At 40.4% G+C, this 19,589-nt stretch overlaps 1 protein-coding gene across 1 annotated transcript in view; it reads right to left on the bottom strand.

Annotated features, from left to right (window-relative positions):
- The window catches only part of LOC131474071 (pro-neuregulin-3, membrane-bound isoform), a 408,827-nt gene that overhangs the window by 55,849 nt on the left and 333,389 nt on the right, over positions 1-19,589 (bottom strand). Inside the window, exon 3 of the mRNA XM_058651810.1 lies at positions 12,102-12,175. Within this exon, the coding sequence (XP_058507793.1) occupies positions 12,102-12,175 (74 nt within the window). The remainder of the gene's footprint in view (positions 1-12,101; positions 12,176-19,589) is intronic.

Below are 19,589 nucleotides of genomic sequence, written 5' to 3'. Positions count from 1 at the left end.
AGCTGCCTGTCTGAATTAAACGTCAGTAACATTAATTTACATCAAAGAAACGCTGACAGAAAAAGAAAATGCACGCGTACAAATAAAATATGACATAGTGCAGCAACAGCAAACAGATGTTCACAGCTGCTGAATCCCTTCAGCTTTTACTCACATTGTGATGATGGGACAATACAGTTTTTATTTTTCTATTTGTTTGTATTAATAAACTTAATGTGTCCTAAACAAAACGACTGCTGTAGAGTTTTGTCTAATACATTAAAGTGAAGAGGCTCGTTCCACTAATCTGAACTGCAACATGCTGAACTTGAACCATGAGAGCAAAAATCAAATGGAAAGCCGTGGTTATTAAAGGGGCATAGAGACATTGTTCCATTTCAGTCACTGTCACAAAGACACATCAGTGTGTAGACATTTGCTGAAATTCTACTGCAGTGTTTTAAATACAGAATAGCAGAGTTCCTCTTTATCGAGAGCTTGATAAGCCATTAAAACCCTGTTCCACTGGGCAAGAGAATAACAGAGTGAGAGCAAGACTTATAGGGGATCAATATCCTGTTGCCATAAAACTTTGCAATCCGTTTTATCTTCATATTGACAAGTGTAAAGGTTATTTAGTTATCTTTAACAAAACACTGATTTTAACATTTCCAGGCATAATTGATACAAATGTTTAAATTAAGAATGAGGCTGGAAACCAGTAATGATAAGTAAAATCATATACATTTATGAAAGTGTAAAATGAATGTCAAATTATGTTAGTTTTTTGAGTTTTAATGCTAACTGAAGGCTACATAGGCTTAATAGGACATTCCATATGATGATAGCAATTATTAATATGTTTTTTAATAAAAACATAATAATAATTGCTATCATCCATAATAACAGTGTCCCAATCAGCAATGTCATTTTAAGTGCAGATGAAATGATGACAGTCAACAGGGCAAATGTCAATCAGCCAATACCAATGTATAGCAGATACATGGGAGTATATCTCATAATTATACTTAAGTAGTAAATACTTTACTCAACAATGAAAACAACATCATGGGGGAGATTATTGACATTTATTGTCACCATGTGCTTCAGTGCAGAGTCTTTTTGAAATTGTCAGATGTTACATTAAAATATAACCCTTTAATGCCTAAGCCTACTGTTTTGCTGAATTTAACCATACAAGGGCCATACAATGTCCTGTGAGTATAAGTGATTAGTATTTACATTTTAAAATGGAGAAAAACAAAAAGTTTTATTAAAAAAAAAACAAAAAAAAAAACACTGTTGTACATGAACAATAGATTTTGCTCTCTCTCTTTCCTGAGTAGGAAGCGTCTTTGTCACCAGAGAGGGGACAAAGACGTTGATTCGCCAGCTTCCTGCGACAGGGCGAGTTACATTACCATAATAACCACATGTTGTCTTTGATTTGCAACTTCTCCACTTTCAGAAACCGTTGCAATTTTTCCGACAGCACAAACGACAGGTGTCGTGTAATTATGGTGATGTAAAATGGGGCTTGTGCATATGTGTTGTCTGCGATACGCTCAGAGTTAAAGGGTTAACTGGTTATTTAACCTGGAAAGAAATAGTGCTTTAATCCTTTTTACTTTTACTATTTTTTTTTTTTTTTGTAATAAAAAGATCTGCCCCTGAAAGATAGGAAGTGAATTTGTCTCTGTGTCTTTAGGGAACTCGTCGGCTGTGTTGACCAAGCACAGAGCCACAACAAACTCCCCACCAAGTTTGGTTGATGCAGGACAAAATAAAGAAAAAAAAAAAAAGGGAACCAAGTTTGAGCAGTAAAATCGGGAGAAAGGGAATGAAAAGTATAAACAACGATGACAAATGCACAGAGAAAGAAAGGAAGCTATCAATGTGCTACGTTGAGACGAGGTGGGGGAATTGAATTGCCTCGCACTGTCTGTCGCCCTGGCCCCGGTTATTAATGACCTGTGACTGGCGGGTGGGTGCAAGCAGCGAGCATATCAGGCCGCCATTGCTCTGGGATAATCTGCATCCCACTGACATATTCTCCACTAAGCACCAGCTGACAAGACCCATACTTCACAATAAATTGGGCCTTCCAGATCCATTTTGGTCTGTATGTGGGCACGGCCAAAAAAGACTGGATCATATGCTCAACGGAAAAGTGGAGACTGAATAAGAAAAACAATCCCACATTGTGAGAGAACGTAAGATAAAGTTATTGTTTTAATATTCAATCGAAAACAGTTGCCATTCACGTATGTAAATATTCTAGAAATCCAATTCACACAGAGATATGCAACAGATGAATTACTGCAATCAAAATGATTTCCCCATCTTTTCTTGCCCTCTCTTCTCTGATTGTGTGCTCTCCCTGTCCACTGAAACACACGAGCAGTGGGTACATTGGCCTTCCGCCATCAGCTATCATTATGCTCCAATACAAAGTTGTTTGCACGTTTTCCACTGAGCTCACCGGAGGAAGAACATCATTTGAGGAGACCATGTTTTTTTTGACAAAAGAAGAATGACAAAGTGATTATTTTCTGCAGAGGGAAAAATAAAAACAGTCAGCCATCACTAATGCCAAACAGAAGGGGATATGTGGGCTTTTCATTTTGATCAACCTATAGAATCAAACACAAATCCAACACTTTCAGGGTATAATTATTTAAGAGGGCTATCACACCTAATTCATTCCGCCCACTTCATTGTGCCTAAAATATAGTCTCAGCAGGGAGAGGAAATACGTTGAGAATCCAGATGTGGGCACATACTGTACATAGTGTACGATACAGACTGTATGTTAGAGTGTAATCTAGTTTTCACCCTCGTCTGTTGCAGCTCACAAGAATAGAAGCCGGGATAATGATGTTCACTGATTCTTGAAGGCGGTTAAACAGACTGTGCTGTAATGTTCTGTCTTACTGTGGTAAGCCGAGTGAAGACTGAGCGTTGGTCAGGATGTGAGCAAGCAAGAAAAGCCCAGCTGCAGCTAATTAACGTCTGCCTTTGTGTGTTTCATTGGGAGCTGACAGAGAGGTATTAGCAGTGAAATGCCACCGTCCTGGTGTGCACCTGAAACCTACGAAGGTTGAGTGTAAATGACACTGCCACTGCCAGCCCTGAAAGAGGAACCTTTAATTAGCACGTGTGGATGGTTGAACGCTTTCACAAACTGTTCTGTGCAGCCCAAGAAATGTAAGCACGCAGATCACACGTCTATCTTTATGTTGTAGAAGATTGAACCTGACAGAGAAATGGAAAAGTAAAACTCATGTTGGGGTTATCAAATTTCCCTCAGCACCTTGTCTGCCTGCGGTGAAGTCAAGTTTGTCATGCGGCAAGCAACACCATCAGACAACGTGTGAAAGTCGGCAAGCTCAGGCTGACGGAGCTTTCCCGAGACTCCACTGCCACCATCGAGCAGTATTTCACCCTCGCTCTCCTCCCACCTCTCTCTCTCCAAAAGAAGTGGCAACTGTGGGAGTGCAACTAAAACATGGAGAATGTGATCTTGTACCCGTCAGGTCTCAAAGTGGACAGGCTGTATGTGACAACATAGGGGTGAAACCTGGCTGTGAAAAAGATAGAACTCGAGAAGTTTGTGATTAGAGCAATATTTCAGAGCTTGTAATTTACAGTATTTGTGTTCTCCCCGTGTGTGCAGGTTCTCTGGCTTCCTCCCACAGTCCAAAAACATGCAGTTAGGTCAATCGGACACTCAAAATTGACCGTAGGTGTGAAAGTGAGAGTGAATGGCAAACTGTCCAGGTTCGCCCAATGCCAGCTGAGATTGGCACAGCGCCCCCGCGACTCTCCTGTGGAGGATACAGCAGTATAAAATGGAGCGATGGATGTTTTTGAAAGGTGCAAAAGCAAAACTGTGCACCGACAAACTCAAACATGCTCTCGCTGAAATGAAAACCCAGTGTAAAAATGCACCGTGACATCATCAAGTTTTCTTTAAATTCATGACTAATGGGAATTTCTTTAGACATAATACCTTGGTGTCCTATTTGATTGTGAACTTGGAAAGTCGTGTACAGGACATTCTCAAGTTGGAGCTTTCTGGAAACCTGGCGTTAACAGGTTGTGATTATAACGTGGAACGTGTTCAAACTGACTTTTGAATACAGGGCCCAACAGTTCTCAACGTGTAATCAAACACAACAGCATGACCAGCCACCAAAACAGAGGCTTTATAACAACACACACACACACAGTGTGACGTTAGTCTAGTTGTACAACCAAGTGAGGGTAAACCAGTTCCATATATGGGCCTCTGGTGTAAACAGCATGTCCAGTCAAGACTGTTGTAAGGTCATCTCTCTCTCTCACTCTCTGTTTAAATTCTGATTAATTCATATAGCTAACTTTAAGGCTGACATTCTGTCACACTTGGAAGTGGATATTGGACACAGAATACTCTATTCAAGGTTGTCTCCACAGAAACCGATAGTGAGTAGCTTCTGTCCAGTAAAAACCCAATGAGAACTCACTTCTTGCATCAGCCCTGTGAAGCTGCTCATCAGAATCTGAGTTAGAATCTGGCTTTGCTCATGTCTGACGTTGCCTCTGTTCTCCTTGGTACTGATCTGAATTCAATAGCTTCTTCCAACTTAACTCGTCACGGACTCGAGAGACTTCTTTACTGAGCTCCAAAGACTTGGTAACAGAACACTCGCCAAGAACTGTGTCTGTCTGAGGCTTTGCACAATGTTTATGGTCCGAGTAGCACCATCCAATCATCCATCCATTCTCTACCGCTTTTTCCTCCACATGAGGGTTGTGGGTCACTGGATCCAATCCCAGATGACACGGGGGAAAGGCAGGGTACAACCAGGAGAGGTTGCCAGTCCATCGCAGGGCCAACACACAGAGACGGACAACCATTCACACCTATACGGTCACTTTAGAGTGTTCGATTAACTGCTGCATGTTTCTGGACTGTGGGAGGAAACTGGAGTACCCAGAGAAAACCCATGCACACTCGGGCTGAACTTACACGTATATAAAAACCATGACATTTGAAAATGGAGTTGGAGCTGATAGACAACATCGATGACTGCCAACTCACAATATTAATCATATTCTAATATGTTTCTTGCTTTTTTTTTTCTTCCTTATAATGATTGTTCACCTTTTCTCTGCGTTGTATGTGTCTGTATGACTTCAGGACTTCAACTCACTGAAGTCACATCTTTTATATTTGACTGGTTGACAACGATGACTGCTTTATGGCGTGTTCGAACAATCTTCTAAATCTGAGGTAGGGAATGTATTTTTGGTGTTAGCCATCAATGATCCCTTAACAACCTGTCAGCATTATGTAAATCAAACATCTGCACATCCTCTGAGCTTTGCTTACAGACTTGGGGAATTCTGACCCATTACAAGAGACCAATGTGACCAAACACAGAGCCGTTCTCAGAGTGCTCAACTAAGCAACTGTGCAAACATGTCCGTTTGGTGGGACGGTCACTATGGAAGTAACCATAAATAATATAAAAGCAGTAAATGGATCAGTATGGGCTGGGATGGGAGTGTTTCAGAACTTGCCTCAGGTTATTGGTCATGTGTGAAGTGTGGGTCTGTGTGTGCTCATCTGGTGGGAGGGGCTCAGGACAGAGTTGTGATCTGAAAATGTTAGTATTTAATGACCCAAGGACCAACAAAACACCATTACATTTGTCATACAGTATGTCAGTGAACATTTGAAGGTTTCATGCTTAAAGCAACATCAATCTAAAACTAAAAACAAAAAAAAAGGCCTCAAGTAATCAGCGTGCCTACATCCCTCTGCCTGGTTTTAATGCTTGATGAAAGGGCGGGGCAAAATCACTTTGTGTCTTTATTTAAATCTACATTTGCATTTTGTACTGTAATTACTGCCTGATTTACAACACTATAAGAGCAGCATGTGGAGTTTTCTCCAAATGGTAGTCCAGGGCAGCTGCTTGTGTACAAGCACAAATAAATACACAGTGAGACAAAAAAGATGGAGTGAAGACTAATGTGCAAAATGGAGTCTTTTCATCTGTTTTCAAAGAGAAAGAGACTTGCTATGAAAGAGAGGCTTCTTTTGTTGTTTTTAATGGGTAGTGGGTAGTGTATGTGATTGCTGCCATTTCCTTCACCCTGGCCACAAACCAATTAAATGAAAGGAAATGTGTGCCTCTGCAGCTAATGCGTCATATAAATTGAGCTTTATTATTTCGTTCGTACATATTGCAAATTCTGTGATCACTGGCATTTAGATTGGAATGATTTGACTGAAAGTTGGTCTTATATATTAGCAAGATGTCAATGAGTTTAACTCACAAAACATGTGGATGTAACGCCCAAGCAGGTCTTGAATAAACCAGGCATAATAGACCTTTTTCATAGCAGATAATATTTGTCAATTGCGATGGACTGGCAAACTGTCCAAGGTGTACCCCGCCTATGTCATCTGAGATTGGCACAGCATCCCCCGCGACCCTCAGGTGGAGGATAAAGCATTAGATAATGGATGGATGAAATAGTAGGACAAGGTTTTAAGCAGAATTATACAGGATTTTTAGCCTAATTTAACAGCTTCAAAGTCATTGTGATGGTTTAATGGCTTGTTGTGGGGAGATTAGTGGCTGTCTCCACTTCCCCTACTGTCTGTTAGCGGAAATCCAGAATAAACCCGTAATCCTAATCCTCAGAATCAGGAGGTCTCGCAAGGTGTTGGGTCTCGTGAGAAACATGGAGTGCTTTATGGCACTACACGCACACACCCTGGTCAGGTACCAGCTATAACATCAAGACGGCAGTGGCGTCATTTAAGACGTTCAAGATGAGATGCCACAGGTGCATGAGTGTTTGCACAGTTGTGAACGAACAGCATCGTTGTCCAACCATTCAACGGCACTCAAGTGGTGACCCATGTTTAAAGCATGACGCCCGAAGCAATCGCACATTTGATGCTTTCATTATATGTTATCGTTTGAAACGTGCAATTTAACATGAGATACAGGGTTGTATTCTTGGGGAAACTGGATTGTGATCGTGATTACTGCGGCGTTATCCTCAGTCGTACACGCAAACCTGCTGAGCATGAAATCAAATCCCATAAAGATAGTGTGAATTAAATTTGCCTTCAGATTCAAATCCCAAAATCTCTCTCTGTGTGTCTATGGGGAGTGATATGATGCATGTGATGTAGATTATTTCGATATAGAGAATATGCTGATCCTCACTTTGCTTTACAGCGTCGTAAAACGAGTCTCAGCTCCCACGCCTTCGATTCAGAAAAAGCTAAAGATGTTTTATTTATTTTTTTTTATGATTGTGGAAGTCTATGCAGATGTAGAAACAGCAAAGGGGAAAAACTGTTGTAGAGAACGGCGTTCAAAGAGAATACATTTTGTGATGGCTCCTGTACTCTGTATTGTCTGCCTCCTCAGAGTGGGTTGTGCCAATCAGCAACCTCCCAGTTCGAACAACAGAAGATGTCACAAGAACAAAAGCAGTTTGAACTCAGTTTCTTCTGAAATGAAAAGCTTTGACACATTGTACTCAACAAGCTTTTGTTGCTCTTTGACAGATTCACGGGGAAACCTAAACAAACCTTTCATCTCCGAACACGCCACATCAAGCACACTGGATGACAAACTCCGTGTTGGTGCCTTGTCAGCATTTTGAGACTTAAATACACATCAGTGAGGCGAGCGAACCCCCTGCTAAGATCCTCTATTTCGGAGGATCTGTTCAATGTATTCGAGTTTGAGATCTTTATGACATACAGTAGTCTGGCTTTTGGCATGCGTTGCAGCCTGTTCTCCATTTGGAGAAAGCCAGATTGTTCCTACCGATATTAGAGACAGGGCAATGTGTACGTGTGTGCGAATGATGTGAGAGGAGAGTGAGTGAGCATCAGTCAATGCATCACAGCCGAGCAGAAATATCAATGCAAGGAAACGAGAGAGAGCGCACAGGCAAATCTTTTGCCTTCCCTTTTTTTCTCTGGCCTGCACTAAAGAAAAGGAAATCATCTTTATTGTCATTATACAACTGAAATTGCCCGACATTTCGAGGTCAGATGTAGGGTTGATCAGGGACGCTGTGACTGAGTGCGCCACCACAAGGGACCGACCTGACTGAATGTGTGTCACATTCTAACATGTTTTGATGCTGGGAGGAAATCAGAGAGCATGGAGGAAACCCACACAGACACGGGGAGAACATGCACACTCCACACAGACTGGGAGTTGATCCCAGCACCTTCTTTCTGTGAGGCCACAGTGTTAACCACGGTGCCACCATGCCACCAACCACTACTTAACACATGTCGTTTTGTCCATGCTTATTCATTTTCCTTTTTGTAGACAACATGCCACCAAAAAAAAGATGCAAACCAACAGACAACATTAAACGTTAAGTTAGCTATGTTGATTTATTTAGAGTAAAAACTTGCTCACTACCTCAAGTCAATTTTTACTGTTAGTTAATTATGTTATAAACTAAATAAACTAAACGTGTTGGCTTCAGGTTGCTAACCATTTCATTGTTTTGCCTCCTGAACATAGGACAGATAACAGGGGTTTATATAACTAGTAGTATTAGGGTGTGTGCGTGTAAAGCCTAAACTTTGAGTTCATGAAAAGAAGGGAAGGATTTGGAATGGGAGTCAAGATGGAAGGGGAGTCAAGATGCTATGACAAGATAATTTGAGGGGTGAGGAAAGAAGAAAGATGTCACCATCTCATCTTTACCAACTTTGCACTTACCAACTTTTTGAAGCAGGAAGAAGATGAATACAATGGGGGAAACAAAGAAGAAGAAGAAAAAATCATGAGTTATGACTTTGTGTTTTGTCAGCAATAAAAAAACGTTAGCTGAAAGCTGAATTGAAGACAGTGAGAATAATGACCTGGAAAAATGCAATCTATTCTTCCTATTAGAGATTGTAGTATGGAGATGAGACAGTATGTAACAGAAAGTTCCAAAGAACAAACGAGTGGATTTAGAATGTAATTGAGGAAAGTGATGGGAGGTAAAGCTGATACACACAGAACAGAACCGGGGATGTGCACCACATGTTTGGTTGGGATGCCAAACACAGAAAATACATTACTTTTCTCTCCCACTTCCTCATCCCTCACTAATGCTCTCGGAACTCCCAGACAATTTATATGGAAATGCACCTAAAAGAGTCCTGTCGATTAATGGAGTAATAATCAGTGAGCGACTTAGGCCAGAAAACCAATCTATGGTTAAAATGTAGCTCTTGGTTTTGTTAGAGAACTGTCTTGCTTGTTGATGTTGTAGTTCAATTCTCTTTACCCCCGGAGTTCCTTGGAATATTGTTGAGCCCGTACAAGTCTGTGTCTTACAAAAACAGAGCTTGTTTTTGTAAGACACAGAGTCACAGCGTGGTGCTGCTCGCTGCATTTACCAAGCATACCCAGATTTATAAACAACCTCCCCCAACTGTAACTTTGAAATGCTTCTGTGGGAAACAGTTCACAACTGCACCGACACACATTATACACAGAAAACACTTCATTTCACACATCAGTTGATTCAAGGGACAATTCCAGACCTCACAAAGTTGTGTGGAAAAAGTGTTGCACCCCCCAATGGTAATCAAATAGAATACAGGTTTCAGGCACTTTAATTTATGTACTTTATATTATTTAATTAATTATATGTAAATACCCCATCACCCTGAAGTTTATTTTGAAAGGATGTTATATGCGTGTAATAGAATAACATAAAAAGGCCTTTGCTTATTACAAATGAGTAAAATATGCAGATTGATGATCAATCTGATGATCAATGTCAATTTAATGTTACTGTCAGGGTCCGTATAGCTAGGTAGTTTGTTGCTGTTAGTTTTTTGTTATTTCCTGTTTTATTTGAGCAGTTCATTCCCCACATCCTGTCAACCTTCTCAGCCTTAATTACTTGCGCCTGTGTCTCATTGTCTGTTCCCCTCTCTACATGTATATAGATGTGCTTTCCTTACCCTCTGTGCTAGATTGTCTTTACCCCAGTGTGAGTGTTCCAGCAGTGGAGTGCTTGACTGTTTTCTGACCTGGGTTTTTTCTCCCTAGCATCTTTGATTCCTTAGCCTGACTCAGCTTGAGCTACAGTGCACGGAACCTGTTTTTAATTGAAAACAGTGACCTTTTTTTTCTGTTTCCAGGTCGATTTAGTGAGTCTTTCAGTCCATGTGCCCGATAGTTACTTCCTCTTTGGGTCACTGTCACAAGACTCACTATGCTCACAAACTGGCTTTGCTTGCGATGCAATGTTGAATGTGTATCTGTTTGTCATGTCAGCACTTATGAAATGAGACAATCTTCACTTTTGTTCAAACATTAGGCCTCAATAGCCCATGTGTGCCTAAATAAACTCAATTAGAGATGATCTTTTTGAAAGTAAGCAGCTTGCACATATGCTACATTAAACAATACATTGTACTGCATTAAATTGAATCTTTCCATATTAAAAAAGTATAGTCTTCCCTGAATTGTATCTTGGCCATGTAACCCATGATATCTCAACCTTGTTACTGTCGTACATGGGGCGTAGCCTCTGATCATTGACCCCCGTCGCTACACAACCTAAATATACTTAAAATAAAACTGCTTCATCACTATACATCCACAGGTACAGAAGCAACACAATGAACAACTGTTTCCTTCCGACAGTAGACAAAATGCTTTAATGATGAGAACAGTAATGGCTCTTATCTACCGATACGTTCAGGTCAGTAGGTTTGCTGTGTGAACAAAGCTGTGGACATGCACCTGAATAAACACCAAGGACAGTTACCCTGATACTTGTTTGGAATTAAACACCTAATTAGGATGGGGAATAATTAATTATGCGAAAAGTAAAATATGTCAAGAAAGGGCAAGTTGAATTGTATTTGCTACATTTAATCGACACAAGTAATTCACTGGATTATTCTCCTTCACAATCAAGTGCTTCATATAATCCAGAGGGAATTTTAGTTTCACCTCAGGTCCAGTTTTTTTTTTGGACACTGAACAAACACATCAGCGTCCTTTCATGAGTAAAATGGTGCTATGACAGAGTGTATTGGTTGAAAAGTCACAGATAAGCTATTGTATTGCCACGGTGTTAGTTCACCAGTGACAAGGTTGCAGTTTTTGGAACGAGATGAGAGGAGCAGGGGAATGAATAAGGCTCCGATAGAGAGTGTTCAGGACAGATGTTAGAGCAATTTGTGCTCCTCCCTCAGGTACATGACATTGAGAGGGCTGTGTCTTTGTGAGATAAAGAAATGGGGAATGTGACATCAGGCTGAGTAGGGGATTTTCAACAAAGTGGTGAATAGAGGACGAGATTCATAAGGAACACGAGGACCGACAAAGCTTTTCTGTGAAGAAAGAGCTGAGTACAAAAAAAGGTTCAAATGCAGCAAGCTCATAAAATCGAGGTAACAATCTGGAGTGTATTTCATGTTCATGGTTCATTTAATTTTTTCATCTCTATAATGTAAAGAAATCCAACTCACTTTTGGAGTACTTGTTGTTTCAAAGCTTTCTATTAGTCTTATTTTTCTTCACCGTGTGTATCCATGAATTTAACAGTCGTTCTTTTTTTTTTTCGATTTGAGACACACAGCTCTGCTGCTTTTCTAATCAGGGACTGACGCTCACATAGGAAGCAGGATGAATGTAATTAACTCTAACTACAATTAAGCAGCTGATGTGAGATCAAAACCCAACAGTAGTCTGGCTTCTGTGGACCTGCATTAAAACCCCACTAATGGAAAATCCACTATTTAGAGTGTGTTTAGTTCCACACAGGGAATTCAGATTTGGGACATTAATAGAATGGAATGACAATTCCAGCTGGATTTCACACAGACTGAACAGATTGCTATTTATACAGGCAGGTTCAGTGCTCTGTTAACAGTTGCCAAGGTGATATTATTATATATTAGTCTGTCTTGTATAGTGCCTCAGCAGCAGAGCTGAGGCGTTGGTAGTTATTAACACAAACTAGTACCTTGTCAGAATGCTGAGCTGAAAATCCCTCCCTCTGTTTCTCTGATGTTTGTGTTTCACGTTTGAACGTGTTGCATGTGTACACATGACTGCACTTACTGGGGTCGGACAGAATGGAGTCCGTCTTGGGCAGAAACTGGTCACAGCGGATTCCCTGGTAGCCTTCTCGACACCTGGTGAAAAAAAAGAACAGCAAAACACAGGGAAATAAATGATCTGTCAGAGAGTCGGGTAACTGTGCCAGGAAACAAATGCCACTCCAACTGATGTAAATGGAAAAAGCTGCACATAAAAAGGCTGGTGTAATGAGACAAAGGTTGGACTCAGGCCTTGTAAAAGCAAGCTGGATTGACAAAAAGTGTAAGGTAAGGTGTGCTGACAGGGAGAAATTCATTTAAGATCTGAAAGCCAGCACATTTCTCAAAGAAGATATTTCCACCAAAGGAAAAGATCACATGTGGAAATGCAGCCATTAAGACCCTTTAACCTTCCTATGATTGCTCGGTCACACCGAGTCTGCAAAGACACCACAGAATATCACCAGGTTCACTTCTAAGATCAGTGACACAACTCACTCATCGTCTACCACTTTATCCTCTACCTGAGGGTCACGGGGGGCTGACAGAGGGCAAAAGACGTGGTAACACCCAGGATAGGTCGCCAGTTCATCATGGGACCAACATAGACACAAACAACCAGAGGTCAATTTATATTATCCCATTATCCTCTGCATGTTTTTGGACTGTGGGAGGAAATCCATGCACACTTGGGTAGAACATGCACATTTCACACAGAAAAGATCAGAGTTACACACCTGTATACCAGAACTTTCCATCCACCAATGTTAAGCAAATACGATGATAAACCGCAGGGGGTGTGGGTCACTGCAGATGAGTAAGATTGATGACACTAGATGTTACAATTAAAGAGCACTAGAGGCTGTTAATATCTAACATTGTGGAGGAATGTTTTGTTTTCCTCATCCATCCACACCGGCCTCCCTTTAGCCGCCGAGTAGTGATAAATGTAGAAGCCGAAGTCGCTGAATCTGTTTCCATGGCACATATTCCCATTTACATTTTATCAATACACCACCTTTTCTACCTCCTTCATGCATAAAAATGGGTGCAGCATTTCATTTTCTTTTTCAAGTTTTCTGTTTTTGTTCAGGTGCACATAAAAAGTTAGCTGGGATTGTCTCCAGCTTCCCCTGCAACACTCAAAGGATAAGGATTGAAAGATGGTCAAAAACCTGTCTGGGATTTGTTTGCCTGCAAGCTTCTCCCTCTACTTTACAGTATCACAGAGCACTATGTGCATTTTGTGAGTATGAACAGGTATTTTTTTTCTCCACAGATCAAGACCACAGTTCTAAACCAACCAATTATTCGTTTTAAAACATGCTTTCCACCTTTTCAATGGTGATTAGTTAACTCAGGGACAGTTGTCAAACTTTGCAGACATTTTTCAACTGCTGAATTTGGCTGGCACATTAACGAGAGCGCCGACTAAGCAATGATCATTAAGCGCGTAATGAAATCTGAAATATGCTTGGGCTGGTCTTCACAACTGTCCTAGAGAAAAAGACTATGTGCTTTGGGAAGATGTGCTTTTAATTAGCTTCAGCTCAATACATATAACCTTAGCAACATATGGAAGTGTGACTGTGTCCTACAGTGCACAGTGAGCATGAAGGCTGAACTGCTGGTATGCAGCATAAACACTAATTGGATGCCTGGGTTGGTTTGGACATCAATCCTTGCCTCGGGCCATTTTTACCTTACTTGATGCTCTGTTTTTCTTAGTACCCCTTGAGAAAAATGCTCGTATGCATGCAGATAAAACACCAAATTAACAACACGACTAACTAAATATGACTCCACCGCATCGTCCCAATCTATCATTTGGTCAGTTAACTCAATTTAAACATATTTTCTCTCAATCTCAACCTCCATCCCAGTTTCAACCTGGATTACCCTGAAGGTTTCCTCCTTTGACACGCCTGGAATTATCTGTATCAACTCTGACAATCTGACAGCACAGTAAATATACAGATCCCACTGCCATTGGCTTCCTGCTTTTGGAAACCACCAACTGGGAGAACATCGTCTGTATGTCAGACCAGACCCAACACCAGAGCTGTGCATCAAACAAACACATGAATGCACTGCGTCATATCACAGACCTCACTCCTCCTTGTGTTTTCAATTATTAAATGTACTTCAGTGGGTGAGAACACATGCACTAAACTGTGGGAGGGGGTTATATATAAGGAGAGGAAACATTACAAATGTTAGCTGATTTAAGACAACAACAACATTGTCCACTGTGAGGGGACAGGCCTGTGCTCAAACAGCATCTCCACTGTTTGAGGAGCAAGAGAGGAGCAACTCGACTCTGTACTCATCAATGTGACACATCAGCAAGAGGTCAGACTTCCTGTGGTATCAGTTAACAGCAAATGCATGGGAAAATATTACTCATTGAGCCATGCTCTGTTGTGCAACTGTATAATTCAAGGTTTTAAACTTTTTATTGGCAACATGGATGCACCATTTCTCTTTGCTGGTATTTCATGCTTTATCCTCATCACAAAAAAGTAACCATTGCATAATGCAAGAGCTAGACACCTGTCTGTATCCATTTTCACGTTATTTTCATTTGTTTGTCCAGCTCTACAGATCCACAAGACACACCACACTTTCCCCCACTGGCTTATCTTTTGAAGTGACTCATATTCCTGCTGTGGATATTAAACATTATACAGTAGTTACTGTGTGAAATTGGTCTTTTTACAGAAGATATTTTGTACTGTCAAAAAGGTTGTGGATTAAATAAGTGCAGTGAGTCTGGCTAACAGCCTAGTTATACATTTAATTGAAATGAGGCAACATTAAAACATGATTAAAACTGATGAGTTGACATTATGGCTCTGAAATAATATTCATAAGGTACAATAACAGATATATATGCATGTGCTGCTAAACAATTATTTTCTTTTGTTGCTGTAATCAGTCTCCGCTATTGTCGACTTCACCAATACAACCAAAGTCAAAGGCTTCAGGTTACAGTTTATGTTCAAGGTGGAATTAAGTTACAGTAACATCTCATTGTCAGACCTCAGATTTTCAGCATTGTTGCAGCTCCTCAAGTGTTTTTTTGTTTTTTTTTGCTTTGTGGTTTTATTGCTGCAATGTGGGATGCCAAAAATATGTTTGTGTGGGAGCACAAGAACAAAACAAACAGTCACCTTCTCTTGAAGTTACAATTATCACACGACTCTCTCTCTTGACAGAGACATGGCTTTCTTTGGATGTTCACGAATCTCTCTTGTGCCTCCTTGACACATTCAAAGAGCTTTATTGATTGGTGTGATACTGGGAAAAAGTTATTCTCAACGACTGGGAGTTGTCAACTCCATTGTGCTCCAGAATGGTTGCATGAGCTTGTCTCTGTCATTCACTGCACTCAATAACTTAAAATGCATAAACAATTTGGAAAACGTGGGGTGCCTTAGTGCAGCTTCTGTACGCATTTTCATCAGACTGGTATTTCTTTTTACACTCTAGTTTTCTTTTTATTGGTAATTGTATTTCTTTTTTAGACTGCTACTATGGATTGGTTGCACACAGTTATGAAAGCTATGAATATATAGTACATAACATTATTAATTTCTGTAATTTCAACTTTAAGTTAACTTTATTTTTTATATATCCTTCTATGACTTCTTCTCTTCTGATTATCGTCATTACTTTTTTTGGTTGAATGTGTCCCGACAACAGTGTGTGAGTCCAAATTGGTTTGGGGGTTCATTTTGAATGAAACACTTTCATAAAAGTAAGAACTAAAAGAAAAAAGTCACAACTTGAGCTGAATTACAACTCACTTTTCTTCTGTGTTCAGCTCACCAAATCAAATTAACTGAGTCTGACACTTTACCCATCTTTGTGTCTGTTATATTTATCATCAGTGCATGGACACAAAGCTCTGAGTGGACATCCATGTACCCTCCAATGTGGACTTGTAGTTTCTATATATGCATTCACTGAAGTTAATCAAGGTTTCAGGTGTCACTGCACCACTTATAGACTTTTCTGTGGTTCAATGTGTTGTTGTTCATCAGCTCTACTTGCCGTTCCACACCGTGTGACCTACACTGACTAAACTTTGACAAGTGGCTTCCTTTGTCATGACAAGTGGAGGTGAGGGAGCTCATTAAAAGAATGGGCGATTAACACAGTGACATACCTGTGAGTTATGTTCATTGAGACGCACTGTGGAAGTGAGGACGAGCATACAGCAAACTAAACTGAACAGTAAAAGAACAAAAGAGCTTCGTGGCTCTGCAGCTCCACAAAAACATTTTTTTTCAAACAGCCTTCATCATGTCTAACACTGTGATGTGATCTTATTGTGTCTTACAGACACTGCTATTCTTACATCTGTGCTGCTCCAAGCAGAAGTCAAGACAAATCAGTTTCGCTTCATCAAGTTTGTGAAGGAAAGTTGCACACTTTGTTATTAGCACACTAGTCATTAACTGACAGCAAACAGGACACGATTACATGTGCAGGCCTGGAACTATGTGGATCTGTCTGTGAATGGATGGTGCATTTCTGCAAAAGGAAATGTAAAAACACACATGTGCCATCTTTTCATAAGAGGACGTATACGGACATCACATTTGGGCAATTCCTATTTCAACAATGTATTTTTAATCACATATATTTTTTTCAGCCCTGAAACAAAAGTTAATATTCACAAAACAGCCAGACTGTGCGTTTTAACGAGGACTGAAACATCTCTGTGACAAACGACTGTTTTTTTTGTTTGCTTCAGCTTTATTCACTTTCAAGTGAGCTCTGCTTCATATCTTGTCATCAAAAACACCATCCATAATCCTAACGCTGTAGCTCAAGCTGTATTTATGACTTATACTCTTTGTCGAGACGGGGTGTTTCTGAAAAGAGACAATCTAAACCTAAAGCAAATACAAGTAGACTTTTTTTTTTTTAAAAACAGGCAAGAAAGAGCTTATATGTGGGTTATTTTTAATACATAATCTTATAGCCTTGCTCCCTTTTTCAGAACACTTATACAACAGTCATACTGTGCTGCTGCTCAGTAGCACTGCAGCAGTTGGTGTTGCTCAAGTGTCTTGTCTATAAGGCGCTCTAAGGAATTTGTCCCCTGAGTGTGTAATTTAAAGTATTTTAATCGTGCATTCACACCAATTACAAAACCAATTTTCCGTGCAATGTGATTACATACATTGCAAAGTTATGTATACACAGGAATGAAGAGTCGCTCATGTGGGGTAGCACAAATGTATGTACAGATGTGTGTTAAAACTTCACATACAATAGGTTTCAAATAGGAATGGCACTCTGGACAGGTCACCAGCAACAAACAGAGACAAACAACCATTCACTCTCATACCTAAGGGCAATTTACAGCGTCTGATTAAAGAAGAACATGCAAACTCCATACCAAGAAAAGTGCCTTGACCAAATTCATAAAGATAGGAAACAAGGAACATGAAGACAGCCTGACCTAAATCAAGAGAGCTCCGCCCTCATGTTGAATGCCCTGACGGAGCTATGTCATATTCTGCAGTGCTGTAATTTACAGAGTCTGTCCAGTCCAGAGAGACTCGACACTGGCAAATAGAGATCTATTTCTCAAACCTCTCTGCAACCCAGTTGGTATACTGCTGCAAGACATGAAACATCCATCATGTCTGCCGATACCTCCCTCAGATAGTGAAGATGTGTTACAAATAGAATAATGAGGCAATCTGTAGTGTCAAACATCAAAAGCAACTGTTTCTTTGTCTGTGGCAGGGTGGCCATTTACACCAATTTAATGTGGTGCAGCCACACAGCAGCACAAGGCTTGGCAGTCTATTAAAAGAAAATATGCCACAGTGCATTGGTCAGACTGTGACAGGTTGGTTCAATGATCTTCACTTTGTGGGCCATTTTCTCTGCATGGAGATCATTTCCGAGCAAAATGGCCGATAAATGTCCAGTAAACTGGGCCACAAATAACAAGGATTAGCCAAGGAGTAGTGCTTCTGCTATAGTTGTGGGCCAAACTCAATATCAGAAGTTTAAATCTCCAGGATAGCCACCAAACTCGAAAATGGGTTTATGTATCACATTCTTAATCGAGTATTTTTGTGTAATGCCTTCTTTTATTGAACTTATCAGTCTTTTCAACTTACTCTGAACAGTCATTTCTGGAACTGATAGTCTGGTCTATGGAGGCTTCCCTTATTGCATCACCACCGTCGCCGAGCAACAAAGCTGCAGTTGAACTGGGTACAGATCTTTAATCGCACATGTGCAAAGACTGCATTTTTGACTTAACGGCTGGATGTTTATGGTAAAAGTTCTGTATTTATAGAGCACTTTTCATATCTTGACTACAGTTTTTGCCATTTGCCCATTCCCACCCACCCACTCACAGCACATTTCTGTCATCTTTCATACCCATTCACACACGATGCCTCGATGCTCAAAGCCATCAGGGGTTAAGTGTCAGGGACACATTGCCATGTGGACTCGCAAAGCTGGTAACCCTAGACCTTCAGGTTGAAAGACAACTTGTTGTATCACTGAGCCACCACACGTAGCTGCTCATTTGAGGCTGCCTGTCCATGATGTTTCTTCAGCAAAGCTAACAGGTGGAACCCAAAATACTTCCTCAAACCACTTTCCAGATGCTTTGGTGTCATGTTTGCTCAGGCGGACGATTTAGCTTGTGTCCTCTATTTTCACAGCAAAACATCATAACATCACTGCCTTTGAATTTTCTGTCCTTTACTTTTCTGGGCCAAAAAGTATAAGGTCCAACATCTATATAAGGTCAATCTGTGCTCAGAGTAATTACTTCACATGATCTGATGTTGGTCTGATAAAAATTTACAGCACAAATGTGCAGCAGACAGGGGCAGATGTCACAGATATCCTTCCACCGTGTTACTCGTAATACGGTTTAAACCCGAGATTGCACAGATTTTACAACGGTTAGTCACTGTGGATACTCTATAAAGCCATATCGTTTGATGTATCTAATCCCATTCGTCTGCTCCGCTTTGTAGCAACATGCTGTTTGCAGGTTTGTTTAATCCCGCACACAGCCAAATGCAATTGACAGCTCAGACTTCAAATTAATCCTGAGATGATTACTTTTCCACATTAATGATTTTACATATCACTCACTTCATCCCTGCTTTTTCTTAATGGGTCAGAACATTTAAATGAAAAGCTAGTAGTTTTACATGTGTACAGACATGTTTCTATTTCCCATGCAGACAAAAACAAATTCTCTTGGATTAGAATATACAATGTCTGTGCTTTTGTGTGGTAAGGACCGCTAGTTCTGGTCCAGCCATCCTATCCTGTCCTATTCTTTGAGGGTCATGGGAGGAGTTGAATTCAACCTAAGTCTATCACAGGGCCAACATATACAACAACCATTTAACAACATTTACTGTCCTACTCCAATTCAGATGAATGATGTTGTAGATACATGAACATGGAGTGATGGCAGTGAACAAGAGAACAAAGAGCTGAGTCTGTG

This window comes from Solea solea, chromosome 15 (assembly GCF_958295425.1).
Source record: "Solea solea chromosome 15, fSolSol10.1, whole genome shotgun sequence".
Taxonomy (NCBI): domain Eukaryota; kingdom Metazoa; phylum Chordata; class Actinopteri; order Pleuronectiformes; family Soleidae; genus Solea; species Solea solea.
The sequence above is the reverse complement of the archived record's forward strand: the minus strand, read 5'-3'. Positions and strand labels throughout refer to the sequence as shown.